The following is a 15,434-nucleotide window of genomic DNA, read 5'->3' on the forward strand; positions in this document are numbered from 1 at the left end:
GCCTCCGCATCGATGGCCAGAGTGTCTTGACTGCATCATCTTTACTGGGAGGACTGTGTAGTCTGTTTGCATCGTTCTGGGTTTTCAACATTCAATATCCCAAGAAGGCACACAGAGCTCTAACGTTTGTGGAACATGCCTTTTTGGACCTTGCCAGCACCAAACCACGTGTGAAGGATTTAGAACTAATTAACTTTTATCGCATCAATATCCCTCACCAATATTTTATTTGTTTTCAATCCTGTAATCATTGGATAGTAGTTTAAAGAATTTCTTGTTATGTTTCTGACGTTTTCTTTTTTTTTACTGAACAGGGGACATTTGATGGGCCCTTCTGTATGCTGATAATACAGCTATCTTTTTGTGAAGCAATAATATTAACCAATAATATAACTTGAAACAATTATCTAAATAATGTTGGCAACTGGTGCCAAATGAATCAACTCAAAATTATCGGAAAAACACGAATTACATGGCTTTTTCTTCTCACTCTGAAGAAGCTGTCGCGATACCACCCATTCTGTTCTATATCCTTGCAATTAACCCCTCAGACTGGGTCACTTTTCTTGGCGCATTTGTGTCTTTATCAAAACGCACTGGTATTTTCCGCAGCATATTTCTCGTTCTTTATATTACTCATTTATCCATAGCCATCTCATTGCTGTCTGTCTCCTACATCATTTATCTCTTGTGCCTTTACCATCTACAAAATGCTCGTTACCTTTCAATATCAAATCGTTACACAGCTCTCGCACATTTCACCACCAATTGAAAAAAAAATTTGTTGTTGTAAACCACTGCAACCATTTTTTTCACTGTGTACTGAGTACTGATGCGTACTGATAAGTACTCACGCGTTCTCAATCCTCTAGTATTATATAATGATGTCACTTACCATGCCGTTGTGTTTGTGCCTATATGTTTTTCACGTATTTCCAGTTCTTGTAGTAATATTGTTTCTACAGTTTGTTCAACTAGCACACAGATCGCTCATTTCACCACCAACTGAAATTTTTTTGTTGTTGTAAACCACTGCAACCATTTTTTTTCACTTTGTGTACTGAGTGCTGATGCGTTCTGATAAGTTCTGATAAGTACTGACGCGTTCTTGATCCGCTATTATTATATAATGATTTCACTTACCATGTGGTTGTGTTTGCGCCTATCTTTGTTTTTCGCGTATTTCCAGTTCTTGTAGTAATATTAATTCTACGGTTTGTTCAACTAGCATTCTATTGCTGTCTTCCATTCCTAACTGGCGTGTTTTTAGCAATTTACCATTTTTGCTTTCTTATAGGAGGTCGCCCTAAGTTTTTATTTCGGAGCCTCCTTGTGTACACCATGTACCATGTAAACTTGTATGCGAAAGTTCGTTTGAAATAAACCTGAAATCGAGAAAAACCGTGTGAAACCAGTACTCCCGCAGGGAACTAGAAACTCGCCCTTGTGGCCTTGAAAAAACTCCTTTCGGAAGGCCTACAAAACCGCCCCAACTTTGCAAAACTCCATTCAAAAGAAATATATGCTTCCCTTGAACCTCCTAAAAACTCCCCTCGCGAGGCCTACAAAACGTAAAACTCCATGCAAAAGAAGTAAATGCTTCCCTTGAACCTCCTCAAAACGCCCCTAAAATAACATAAGTACTTCCCAAGGGAGCCATAATAAGCTCCTATTCAACCGCCTAAAAAGTCCATAAACATCACTTAAAAACGCCTTGAGGAAGTAAAGAATACTCCATTTTGATCTCCTTAAATTCTCCCTAACATTTCTTAACACTCCCTAACTACCTCCTTTCTATCACCTAAAAACACCCTGTTTTGAGGAGGTAAACAAAACCTCCCTGTTCCATGTAGTAAAAAAAACTCCTACAAGGAGGATCACTAGAGGACAGGCGAAAAAGAACCTCTAGGGAGTATATGGGTGGGAAAAAAGTTTAGAGTGATTGCCATTGACGGGAACGTTCGGTATTGAGGAGTATGAGTGTGTTCAATTTAATGTCCGTTCCAAGCGACCTCTGATTGGCTAAAAGCAGACGATCAGGCTCTGACGCAGCTCAAGAAAGGCGGGGCGTCGTTTTTTGTGTAGTTCATTGGTCAGAGGACTCTCAAGTGCAATTGCGTCACGATGGGAATGGACGTGAAACGGACGTTTCTTAGTCGGACGCAACTCAGAATTCCTCTCCGGAATATAGTGAATATAAGAGGCGATCCATAACTATTTCCCATGAGCCTCTGCGCTTCATCTCCCGCAAATAAGCCCCCGTTGGTCGGTTCCAGATTCGCTACACACTGCTCGTCCTGAACCTGGTGCTATGGCTGGCGGGCGTTGCGCTGGTCCTGGTCGCCGGGATTCTGCTGCTGTCGTCTCTGGAGACCCGAGAGGACGTGGAAGTGCTGACGCACAGCGACCTGAGCGGCCTGCTGATGTCGCACCTCGAGCTGACGCTGCTCTGCGCTGGACTGGTGCTGTCGGCGGTCTCCTACTGCGGCTGCGTGGGCGCTCTGCGCGAGAACTCGTTCCTGCTGCGCGCCTATTCGCTCACACTGATCGCGCTCATCCTGGCCAACACGCTCTTCGGCACCCTCGTGATCTTCATGCCAGGTGCCCGAAGCGCCCTTTATCGCCATCGGCGTGAACCGAAAAGTCTTCTCTCTGAATAGCACCCTGGGGAAGACAGATTTACTGTGAATACGGATCGGAATCTGCACGATGCTAGTCCTCACTAACGACTTTATGAGCAGCGGGATTCCTCGATACCACTCCTGACTGCAACTTATGTCTACCGTTCACTAATCAATGGGACGAAAAAAACTAGCATTACTTTATGAAGAACACCCATATCCCACAAGCGCCCAACGGTGTGGCGTGCGTAGCTATTGGCGTTGGTGACGTGAGCGAACCGTCAGCTGCAGCGGGGCTCGTGCTGGCAGCACGTGACAGGCTTTTCGCACTCTTAATAGCCTGCCGCGAAAATTACACCGGAAGTAGGCAACCAGAACCGGCGAACGCAGTTATTTGCAGTGGTACCGTGGACCACCTGACCACTCATGCGGACGGCGTGCGGAACCCTCTTTTTTTCCTGTGTGCAGTTGTCTCGCCTCTTTTAGACAGTTTTTTTCTTTTTTTCCCCGTGGCTGTCATTTTGTTTTGTAAAAAAAGGCACTATAGAAATTTTAATTTGAAGACCACTGCCAACGTCGGCAATGCGCACTTTGTCTCAGATGTGTTGACACGTATGAACGGCACCGCCGGTTCTGGGTAGTTGGTAAAGTATAGCGCAGATTGTACATAGATCCGTTTGCGCGCAAAGCGTTTATTCTTTTTTTGCAATGTTGTGGTCCCCCAGATCTGAATCGACTTCAATGAACTGGCGGGAAAATAAATAAATAAAACTGCGCCAAAACTCGACACCAGAGAGCTTGCCGGGGTTCTTCAAGATACGCTTCGCGTATGAAACTTCTCTGCCAAATTTCTCGCTTGAAGGCCGTCACGCCCCTCTTTCGCAGCCAGTGTGAAGCGTGCAATACAGAGCACCTTGTCCGCCACCCTGGTGGTTCACTACCGCGACTCCTTGGACGGGCAGAAGTTTGTGGACGCTGTGCAGAGCTACTTGGGCTGCTGCGGCATGACTAGCCGCAATTTCCGCGACTGGAACGACAACATGTGAGCTTGCCCTAAACTAATTCTATCCGCTTTGTTGCCAACTACCAGTGGTGTCAAGTTTTTCGAACTATGCACGTTAACGTGCTATGACTAAGCCGTTTTTGGAAGCAGGTAAAGGCAACACAGGCTTGTATTATACTGTGCCAACGCTGAGGACATTCTCACAACTGCTTACAGCAAGCGCCAAAAGGAGTCAGAACTGTGCTGGAAAATTCGGCGTTTTTTACTAATCGTAGCCTACGAGATCTGGCCAACATTCAAATTCAGAACGTTGCTAAAATGCATGGTGACCACCTCAGTTCCGACAGACTTGGTGCCACATGAAATGGTTTTTCACCCGATCGAGAACTCCTGACGGGCCGCAGACGTTCGAGTCGCGACCTCGGGTAAAAGAAAATTAATTTTCCTCTGCGTTGTCAGACCGGCGCTATGACTCAGTCTCAATCCACCTACACATAAATACGCGAAATAAAACAGAAGACAACAGCTGCCTCGTAGTTCTACTGGCAAAAAATCAGATGTATTGTATTCCGTAGGTTCAATGGCCTCCTGATGCGATCCTAGTGTTTTCGATTAGCTAACTTTAACCTATAATTTGAAATTTTTATTATTAAGAGAAGAAATAGATGGCGCGCATCTGTAAAGGTTCTCGCCGTTGATACGCGGAAAGAGAGCGACAGAAGAGCATATAACTTAAAGCAAGTGCGGAAAGGCGTGGCGTCAGCCGAGCCGGCGGCGCAGTTGGCTTCGATGGAGCTGCGTCCGCGCTGCTGCCGACCTGGCTGCTAGGGAGACGTCAACCAAGTCGAAGCGGAGAAGGATCGACCCCTCCTTTGTACGCGCAACGCTTGTACGCGCTGTAAAACGGAGTGCGCAATGGGTGCGGGACCGAGTAGGCTGCGAAAGAGGATGAAATGGGAATGGCGGCGACGATATCCGAGTACTGGTGGACAAAAAGTTGGTGACACGGAGCCAATGCCGCTGCCAAAGCGCGCGGACGTAACCACTGAGACGGTAAGAACCTGAAGCGCGGTTGGCCCGGGGTGCGAGGGGCGTGCGAGAAACGCCGTTTTGCGGGATTCTAAAGCCGGAGCAAGGCATACGCATCGGGCCGAGACTCAGGTTCATGAACGAGAGGGATACGATGGACGCGTGTTCCTAAAGTTCCACAATTGAATCTTCCATTGCTTTTCTTAAGAATAAATAGCAAACGCATCTCCTATCCCTGCCAGAAGTCGGCGTTCATGCAAAGGCAGCGAGCACATTAATTTTTGAGGGCTAAAGCTCTATTACTCTAAGTACGCAAACCAAGAAAATGCCACATTCCAACAATCTGACCTTCAAGCTCAGTCAAGGTCAAGCCAGTGCCTCGTGCAGTTGCGGAGTAAGAGATTCTAATCGTTCGGTCGTTCCTGGGGGAGGCCGGTGGGGGGGGGGGGGGGGGGGGAGTGTCGGTGCGAAGACGGAGATAGGGGAAGGAGTAAGGGCGCTTACAATAAGAAAATCGGCGCGTTCACTGTGTGCTCTTTGCACAAGAACCGAGTTACCGCTCGAGAAACTTTGGCTCCATTCCGCACTGCACGTTCACTGCGTGTTCATGCTCACGGCGCCGAGCATACGTGTGTGCGTTGTCCGCGGTGCAATTGTAGATAAGTTAGTAGCTGCTATATAAGCGGCTGTATGGCAGCCACTTCGCAAGAACCGAGCTCCAAGGAAAAAAATCGCTGACGGTTACGATACTCTCTAATGCGAAATTGGTGCGCAGGGCCGACTGCAGCCTTTTGGGTGACAGCGTATACCTGCTGCGTCGCACGAAGTGATCGCCGTATCAGCGAACGCAAGAAGGCGCGCGATATAATAGAGCGTTTTAGCTAACCGTTTTCGACGGTCCACTCCGGTATCGGCGGCACGCTCAACGCAACCGGAGCAATGCCGTTCGCGGCCAAGCGCGCCACGCATGCGCAATGGCGCTCCCGCTTGCTATCGGAGCGGAGCGGACCGTGAAAGACGGTCAGCTAAAACTCGCTAGAGAGTTTTAGCTGACCGTTTTTGACGGTCCGCTCCCGTATCGGCGGCACGGTCAGCGCAACCGGAGCCAATGCCGTTCGCGGCCAAGCGCACCACGCATGCGCAATGGCACTCCCGCTTGCAATAGGAGCAGAGCGGACCGTGAAAAACGGTCAGCTAAAACTCTCCAATGTATCGCGGCGTCACGGCATACATACCGCCCTCCCCCACACACTTTCGCCATACTTTCCTCCTCCGCTTTCCTGCTTGTTCTATCTAGTTCGTCATAGGCGTCCCCTTCGTTCGCTCGGTTACAACTTGGGACGATGGCGCCGCGAAACCACAGGAGTGGGCGCTTAAGTGCTGCGCCCCAAAACTTGCTCGTTCTACGCAGCTATTTCAACTGCAGCAGCGACAACCTGAGCTACGAGCGCTGCTCGGTGCCCCACTCGTGCTGCAAGCGCAACGCGAGCCTCCTTCAGGAGCGCACGGCGGCCAGCCTGCACTGCGGCCGGGGCGTGCTGAACATGAGCGACTACGAGGCCTGGTTCCACATCAACTGGAACAACTGCGCCGACACGGCGCTGCGCCTGCTCGACAAGCACGTGCTCGCGCTCAGCGGCGGCTGCCTCGCGCTCTGCATCTTCTTCGCCTTCCTCGACGCACTGTCCCACACCGTGGTCGCCGAGATCAGGGCCATCCGCAGCTACTACCTGCAACAGCAGGAACGTTTGGACCCTTAAACATTTCCCCTGAGAGAGGCAGCTGTGATATGACTGTTGTTTTATACATAGCATGAACGAAAAGTTTTACGGAAATTATACTCGTATGTATTAAAGGAGTACGTAATGCATGAAGCCTCCAATTTATTACATCAGGAAGGAGTCTACATTACCTCACTCACGAATAACAGCATCAGTTTTGAAAAATAAATAGCGGGCAGTCACGAAGGCTTGTAATATCAGCTCGTGTTGCCTCCATTTACTGTGTAAGCGGCCTGCAGGGCGCTGACATAGTAAATGGAGGCGTAATCGCTCCTTCCCACTTCCACTCCCTTCAAATTCCTGTACCAACTCTTATTTACAGCAGCGCAACAAAATGGAATAAACTTGTTTTCAGTCCTTCAATCAACATTCTCGGCTCCTTCGTTCAATGTTAAAAGATGTACGAGTGACATAGACTTCTTGTCATACTGCCCTATACTGCGCAGCCCCTATTTCGGAAGAGACATTTAGACACTTCCTAGGGACGTATCCAGGGCTCCACCAATGAGCCCGGAACACGGGTCCCCACAGGATATCGCCTGGGCCGCAGTCCCGATATTCATCGGTGGACGCACGGCCCCCTTTACAAGAAACTGCTGAACTTTCTTTCCTAAACTGGAATCTACAGGTTTCTGTTGTTCACGAAGCCACGTACCCGTGTCATGTCTCTTTCTTTATTCCCTTTCTTCCTGTTATCTGTATCAACTGTTTGGTACATAGTGTCTCATGTTACTTATCTCCTGTGGCAAATTGACGAAAAAAAAAAAGATGCACTCCAGTGCTTCATCCGCCACATTTCCCCTAAACGGACTGGAAAAAAACTGATCCCATTGTATGGTTAAATCGCGTATACAGCCTCGGATCACCTTCGCCTACAGTGTGGCTTGCAGGTATATATAGTCCTTGCGCCAACGGACGGGTAAATACGGGTGTGGATGGGTGTCGATCATGGGTCTCCGGAATGCGCGACTAGCCGCAGCTCGATGGCTCTAGCTGCGATTTGGTGGTGCTTTTCGACATGGGTGCGTGTGTTAGAGACGTGTGCTGAAGCCTGCATGAGTAATTTGAGCATGATGATTACAGAAGCAGTAATTAGGAGAATAATAAAATACGTTCCCCCTAAATGCCCTCTTTGCTTGGCCATACGAACGCGGGTACGTGCCGTCGTCACGATAGTAGCGCCACCAAGCGGCATCTGCTGATACCTGCGATAGTACGGCTCTCTTCCGACAGATGTCTGACCAGCAGTGCAAACGTGGGAATGTTTCGGCCAGACGTTAGGCTTAACGCCACGCTTTGAACACCAAAGTCGTGAACCGTTATAAGCAGCTTGGCGTACAATGAGATCGACTTGCTGGCCACGTTGTAAGTCTCAGCGTTACGGTGACGTAACGTTAGGCCTAGATATAGGCCTAACAAGAGGGATTCACCAAGGCTTACAATCATAGTAACGGAGACAGAAGAACTATACTAGAATGAAAAATGATGAAGGTGACAGTGAGAACGAGTTCGGAAATCACACACTAATGCGTTTGCGCTCATTGCATAATAAAAAGTGGTTAGGGCTCACCGTAATTTTTACCCCAGGCCTCGTCTTCGTGCCTCTAACGTATACGCGGTGCCAGGAGAAAACGACTAGCCTAGAAACCCTTATTATGCTACCTGCGGCACCGACACTTTAAAAGCCGAGGTCCCCGCTATGCATATACGCACATATGTATGTGGTGTCTTTCAGTGTACATGTAGCCTCCTACACCTTTTTATAGACACATTCTATACCTTAAGCAATCGTCTTTCAAGGAGGCGTTCATCCAGCAGTGGAAACCAAGTACGCAGATTATGATGATGATGATGGTGGTGGTGGTGGTGGTGGTGGTTTTGGGACTGGGCTTGTTGAGCACCCGGAGCGAGTTATTGCGAAAATGGTTTTGTGGCTGGGCTTGCCGGCCTCCAGAAGCTAGTTATTGCGCGAAACAAATTTGTGCACGCTATGGTGGAATTCCTTCTTCACTCTCCATTACTGCCGGCGTCAAATCCGGATACAGAATCAAGGTGGGGCTACGGTTGAGAATGGCGCCGTGCGCGAGCGTTCCTCGATCGTTACAGCGCACCCCTCCTGCGCAGACGAGATGCGATCGCTTCCGACCAAGAAGCAGACAGAAAAGCGCGAGACCGGAGTCGGGCAGCGTGGCAGGGCTGCAAAGAAAAGGCTGCGTGTCGTCTTGCGCAGCGAAGAACAATGCCGGCAAGCGCACGTGCGTGACGCCGCATCGTGTCCCAGTAGTTGGCCAAGTTCTCTCCCGCGATTGTGTACCGGCCGGACGCTGCTGCGTAGCTAACCTGGGGAGACAAGCACGGGTTGAGAAGGCGGGCGAGGGTTACGAACGAAGCGCGGCATGCGGTCGGTATTTGTTTGCTGGCAACTGTGTTGCGCCATGTTGACCTTGATGGGAAACAATGTTCGAGGCGGCCTTCCCTTCTTCTGCCTTCCGTGAGAGCGTTAAGAGTGGAAGAAGTTATTCACTCTTCCAAAGGCTTATGCGTGGTCTACGGTGAGAAGCTCTTTACAACGACGTTGTGTCAGGATCAAATATGTAGGTTTTCGTGCCCGTCTGATAAGACGTCAACAAAAACGGTCATCGTCGCTGTCGACGTCATCTTTTTTAACTCAAGGTATGGGTCTCGAACAAGCAAATAAAAATCCGAGGACGCCTAGACAGTTTTTATGAGTCATAAATGCCAAAGTATTAATGTTTGCATGTGTAGGCGAGCCCATTTTGGAACCTCCCGCCGATGGCTGTGGTGTATGATTAGAGCTACGAGTAGAATAAGCCGTCGTCGTCTCTCTTGTGCAGCCCTATCACGATTAATTTAATAGCCAGTAATTAATAGCCAGTAATATTTCTCGAGATGCGTTATACGCCACCGGTAAAAAACGAAAAGAAAGAAAGCCTGCATTCAGACAATATCATAGGAATTTTTCTGCTTTAGTAAAGCCGCCGGTCTAGTTGTTTAGTTCAGTGTAGTACTTACTAAAATACGAGCGGACACAGAGCTCTGAGGAAATATTTTTGTCAAGAAACCAACGTCCTTCTTATTTTGTTTTTTACACTGTAATGCATCAGTGTTGTATACCTGTTGTATACACTGGAGTGGCGCGCATGCCGACAACCATGTGTGTCGCCTTAGCAACGGGACGCGCGGGCGCCGCAATTGCGGCGCAGGCATGAGGCCTTCCCACTGAGCGCAACAGCATTACCTCGACGTTAACTACTGTTCCGCGCCGCGCCGTACAGTCTACCTGTCGCGAGACACGAGTGAAGTCGTCGGCACAGATAAGCTGATTGTCAGCTTCCGTCTTTTGGTATGGGCAGAGGTATCGGCCACAGATTGCTCCCTCTCTCAGCGAGCGCTTCCCCTTCGGCCACTTGCCGATAGATATCGCTAGTCTACTAGCTAAAAATGCACTCACTGCCACGCTACCGCATCTCAATCGCCGTGCGCGTGAACCTCACAATTTCGTCCGAAGCATTACTCCTTACGCAATCGCGGCTCCATTCTCCAGTGGTGACGTGGAGTTCTCTAGGGCAAGCAGAGCATCACCACACAATGTCACTGCTATTATTCATGTCCGTTGACGCCACGGCCGAGATTGATTGATTGATTGTAGGGTTTAGCACGCCGACAGAATGCAGGCGATGAGGCGCGCCGTAGTGGAGGGCTCCGTATTACTTTGACCACCTGGGGATCTTTAACGTACGCCGAAATCTCGCACACACGAGCGTTTTTGTTTTTCGCCTCCATCAGAAAAGCGGCCGCCGCGGCCGAGAATCGAACCCGCGAACTCGTGCTCAGCAGCGCAACGCCTTAGCCACTGAGTCACCGCGGCGGGTACGACCGAGAATCGAGTGGCAACGGCGGAGACGACGGACGCCGGGGCCTGTTTTTCTTTTTTTGCTGCGCTACGCGGACGCATGCGCAGACACAGCGGGCGCTGTCATGGCGAAGTTCAGCGTTGCCAAGAGAAGAATTCGGCCGCTAAACGTTTTGTGAATACCATCTATAAATAGCGCGGGATAAAATAACCCTGAAACGAGGGATGGAATGCTGCAGCATTCAAAAATTTCCTAGGGGTGTTCTGACTGCGACCCCCCCCCCCCCCCCCCCCCCCCGCCCCCACGCTCTCATCCCCGGCTCTTCCCTTGCTTTCAAGTGACGAGGATTCGTGACCCAACGGAATGAGGAAACGGAAACATGACCTCTAGAGTTCTTCCACAAAGATAAAGGCGCCTCATTGGGGAACAGAGTAAACAGGGTGGTTCTCTAGTGAATGACCTTCTAGCGCTCCAGGAGAGGCATCCAGCAATGTGGCACAGACCGCAAAGGTGTAAGTTTTTTTAACATTCTCGAAAACTAATTATAACACATCTATCTATTGGCTTAGATATAACTGTAGCATTCTCGATTCCGCATTATTATATATCATAAGTGATTGCATGTCGCGCAGTTAAAACGAATCATGCGACGCCGCTGTTGGCGCAGCCGTCTCGGCTCTCCTAAGCGGGTATTGGTGCAACCCCTCACTATTTCTGATTCCCAAAGTCAGTTCCTATCACAAATGTCGATCCGCTTCCGCAGTTAACCTCCATTGTCAAAATAGGCACAATAATTGGCTGCAGGAACTACTACGAAGACGGTTAGTGGCCCTACCACCATAAAAAACTTGATGTTATTAACTGCGAGCGTTTCCTAAAACATTAAATTTGTGTGTTTATTTATTAAAATACTCTCAAAGCCCGAAGGCGTTACAGAGAGGAGTGGTTAACAATTCATATAACGGTAGTTACAGTGTTTTGAATTATGTAGGATCCGGAATGCTGGCGACGGAGGCGGGGAGGTGGTTCCAGTCGTCGGGGGTCTTGGGAATGAACGAGTAAAAGTAGGGGTTTGCGCTACAGTTTGTTGCATATTCTGCGCCGTCATCACCATTGCATTGCGCGCACGGTTTAGTGCGCATTTTCGTTGCGTCGCGGCGGTCCTCTACCGCGTCCCCCTTCCTCTCGTACGCTCGAACTAGATATAAGCGATATAAGCGAGTCTGGCTTTGACAATAAAACGACGTTCTCCTCTCTTGCTGACCGGCGTGAGCTCTGTTCTTCGGTGCGCTTTTGGGCGGCCCGTGGGATGCTACACAGTTAGCGCCCCTGTGATCGTTACGTGCGGAGTTGTAGGATGGAGCAGAAATGAGTGTTGGTAAAGTAAATCTTATGAAAAAGGCACAAGCGCGCAATTTTTCCTTTAGCAGCAAGGTCACTGAGTTCAAGAGAAGATATAATTGACGTGAGAGATGCAAGCGATTCGTGAGTAGTTTGTGAAAATGAATCCAGCAGCCCGGTTCTGAATTGCTTCCAAAGATGAAGACAACAACACCATATGACGGTCCAAAATCGATTATGCGCATTCTAATTTTGGTCTTAAGGGTTTTATATAGTAAGAGCTTTAAAGACGCGGGAGAAATAGCAAAATTGCGGCGTAAGAAGCAAAGCATGCGATTGACATTATTAGTAACAATATGTTCATGCCATTGCAGATTAGTGCTAATGTGGACGCCAAGGTACTTATAAGAAGGGACAGAAGATAAATGTACATTGTTAAGTTCGTACGGAAATACGTCAGACGGATTATACGGCTTTACGCGAAAAGAAACTCTCATTATTTTACATTTGTTAACGTTAAGTTGCATCAGCCAATTATTGCACCATGAAGAGAGAGAGAGAGCTCTTTAATGTGGGCTGGAGAGGTCAGCTCTGCTAGCGGCAGTGCTTGCTACGCCAGATGGGGATGATTACAATGCAGTGAAGTGAATGTGAGAAATCGGGAAAGCAGCAATAGAGAGAAAACAAAAGTTAAATAAAAATGGCACGCAATGTAGTGCAAGGAAAAAACTCGAAATAAAGTGAAGCAAAAGACAAGAAAAATTGAGCGAATGGAGCCCAGGAACGCCGAGCGCCTAACAAGGAAAAGGAATCAAAGCGTACACAACGACGCAAACGCGTACAGACGTAGCCATGCACACAATGGAAAAATGAAGATACGGTATTAATGTCTAAGGGGATCGAGACGGAATGTTCCGGGTTAGTTATTTCACGATAAGTCACGCAATCATCAGCAAACAGTCTAATTGTAGAATAAATGTTGTTAGGAAGGTCATTAATATAAATTAGGAAGAGTAAGGGACCTAACACAGAGCCTTGCGGTACTCCAGATGTTACGTGTTGCAACGGTGAGTTGCAATTGTTAGCACTTACATATTGTGTTCGGTTAGACAAAAAACACTCTATCCATTTGAGTAAGCTGCTGTCTTAGTTAAGAACACTTAGTTTTAACAATGGAAGTTGGTGGGAAACTGAATCGAACGCTTTTTGAAAATCTAGAAAAATGAAATCGACAATGGTACCCCGGTCTGTTATGGAAAATAAATTATTAGTGAAAACTAAAATTGTTTCACATCAAAAATACTTTCTAAAACCATGCTGGTGATTATCATAAAATTTGATGTCTTCGATGAAAGTTATTTAATTGGAATGGATTACGGGCTCAAGCAGTTTCCAGGGGATGCATGCGAGTGTAATGGGCCCATAGTTGAAAGGGTTGGAGGCATCACCTTGCTTCAGAACTGGCTCCACCCTTCCCGCCTTCCAGTCGCTCGCCAACACAGAAAACTGCAAAAGTTGCGAAAATAGTTTGGAGAATATTAGCGACGAGTACGTTTCGGTCAGCTTCAAGAACAGCTCAGTGATACCATCAGCACCGGGGGAGGATACCTTTACGTTTCGAATTAATTTACTAATGCCAACCAAATCAACAACAAGTGGGTCCATAGGCGGAAATTACACATTATCAACCTTGGGTAACGAAGTATAAACATGATTACAAAAAGAAACAACAAAAGCATTTTGCAAGGCAACGCAACACTCATTAGGGGGTATCGCACTACCGTCATGATAACACAAATGGATCGCTTTCTTTTTAGAACCATTCACCATTGACCAGAATTTGCGAGGGTTAGTATGCAGCAAAGAGGGTATTTTATTTATGCACTACTTAAGTGTCAAAAATACATCTGTGGCGAGTGAGTGAAGAGGCAAAAAATCTACAAAAATTTAGAGAATTGTCTACTAATGCGTAGCATTCTTATGCCGCTTATATAGAGCGTGAGTTGCTTGGTTTTTCTAAATTCTGTCCTACCAATTATCTCCATTTATGCTATCATAACTACTACAAGTGGAAGTTCCGCGAAAACTGCATTTTTGTGGAAATGCAGTGAAATACACGGTTCGACATTTTGGTAATTTTTAAATATTTTTCTTATTTTTTGGTTTTTCAAAATTTCGTTCGACCAATTATCTCCAAACGTTGTTGGGGGGCCAGTTCGTTCATGATTCTTCAATGTGTTCAGCGCAACAACCAAAGACGATACACAAGAAAGGAGACAGGACAAGCGCCCCAGTGGACCACAGATGTCCATCGAACATCCGTTGGACATCCGCTGTCAAACATTTGGACGTCCGTCAGACATCCGCAGAAAGCCAGCGGACGTTTTACAGACGTCCGTGGGATGGTCCGATGCAAAGGAATTGCTCATCCTACGAACGTCCGACAGACGTCCCAGCCGGATTTCCCGACATCCGGTGGATGTTCAAAATCGGATATTTCCAAACCGAGATGTACAGGGGACGTCCAGGGGATAACAAAATGCGGATATTGGATGTCCGCCAGACGTCCGCTTCTAGTCCAAAATTTTTCGAATCAGGGGGAACCTGTACTTGCTGTAAGCCTCAGTGCCTTATTGATAACATGCCTTGAAGCACTACTCCAGCTTTAAGAATACTTGATACAAAAGCCCCTTCTGTACCTTGTTTTGGCACAGCGCTAATTATAAATGCTTGCACCATGCACTCTGTGGATAGACAACTCCACACCCTATTCATATGTCTTTCCAAGAGCACGAACAGTGATGTTACAGAAGTATAATACAGTGGAACGTTGCAAGCTTATCGTCACGACTTTTCAATAAGGACTATGCATACACTCCGGGCTTTGTGTCAGCATAAATATGAATAAGTTGTAGTAGGCAGTTACCAACTCGGTGAACAGGATGCTTCAACATGACAACCCACAGTGTACACATGGTTCCGTATTGAAAAGCGGTTACGATAATAAGCTCGCAACTTTCCACTGTATTATGCTACTGCAAACATCACTGCTCCCACTCTTGCCAAGAAAAATATGAAAAGGGTGTGGAGTTGTCGGCCCACACAGTGCGTGGTACAAGCATTTATAATTAGGGTTTTGTCAAAACAAGCCACAGAAGGGGCTTTTGTATCGAGTATTCTTAAAGCTGGAGCAGTGCTTCAAGGCATGTTATCAATAAAGCGCTGAAATTTACAGCAAGTACAGATTCTCAAGTTTATTATAGAAAACTGAAACCTACACTACTCAGCTTTATGAATCTATACCGAGTATGTTTGGGATATTTCCATTAAATTTGTAAGACAAAACTTCCAGCAATGCACGCTAAAGAACAAACAGTTAGCTTGAAAAAGTGAAGTATTTTGCTGAATGAAATAGATCTGAAATATGCTGAATGAAATAGATCTAGCACACTGCAGATTACATGTTGCAAAGTATGGCATGCAAACTAGATGAAACGAAGTTGCAAAGCTTGAAAATTCTTTATTTAACACTTTATAACCTCCAATGTAAATACAACCTTTCACGTGCCCATCGTGCTTCATGCCAGGAACATCTTGGCTCAAAATTTTCCCCAACTCCTCGGTCAGAACCTGCAAAACCAAAAGCAACAATTTCATGTTTTTGTCCTATATACGGCTACATTATTAGACACAAAAAGAATTTTAGCCTGCTTTTGAACTATTTTGGTTGGCTCGACTCTACAGCTAATGTAGTGGCATGCCAACAAGTACCAATGATGTTTGA

At 47.2% G+C, this 15,434-nt stretch overlaps 2 protein-coding genes across 2 annotated transcripts; both read left to right on the forward strand.

Moving 5' to 3' along the window:
- The first annotated feature begins 2,025 nt into the window (after positions 1-2,025).
- LOC144151681 (uncharacterized) lies at positions 2,026-2,767 on the forward strand. Its single transcript, XM_077682793.1, has one exon. The coding sequence runs from the start codon at positions 2,424-2,426 to the stop codon at positions 2,658-2,660; it is 237 nt and encodes a 78-aa protein (XP_077538919.1). The 5' UTR covers positions 2,026-2,423; the 3' UTR covers positions 2,661-2,767.
- A 310-nt stretch (positions 2,768-3,077) lies between these two features.
- On the forward strand, positions 3,078-6,744 carry LOC144151683 (tetraspanin-33-like). The gene is made up of 2 exons (XM_077682794.1): positions 3,078-3,663; positions 6,065-6,744. Exons 1-2 carry the CDS (start codon positions 3,626-3,628, stop codon positions 6,411-6,413), a joined length of 387 nt encoding a protein of 128 aa, XP_077538920.1. The 5' UTR covers positions 3,078-3,625; the 3' UTR covers positions 6,414-6,744.
- The last annotated feature ends 8,690 nt before the right edge of the window (positions 6,745-15,434 follow it).

This window comes from Haemaphysalis longicornis, unplaced genomic scaffold (genome assembly GCF_048455015.1).
Source record: "Haemaphysalis longicornis isolate Haplotype H1 unplaced genomic scaffold, Haemaphysalis longicornis Haplotype H1 scaffold_9, whole genome shotgun sequence".
Taxonomy (NCBI): domain Eukaryota; kingdom Metazoa; phylum Arthropoda; class Arachnida; order Ixodida; family Ixodidae; genus Haemaphysalis; species Haemaphysalis longicornis.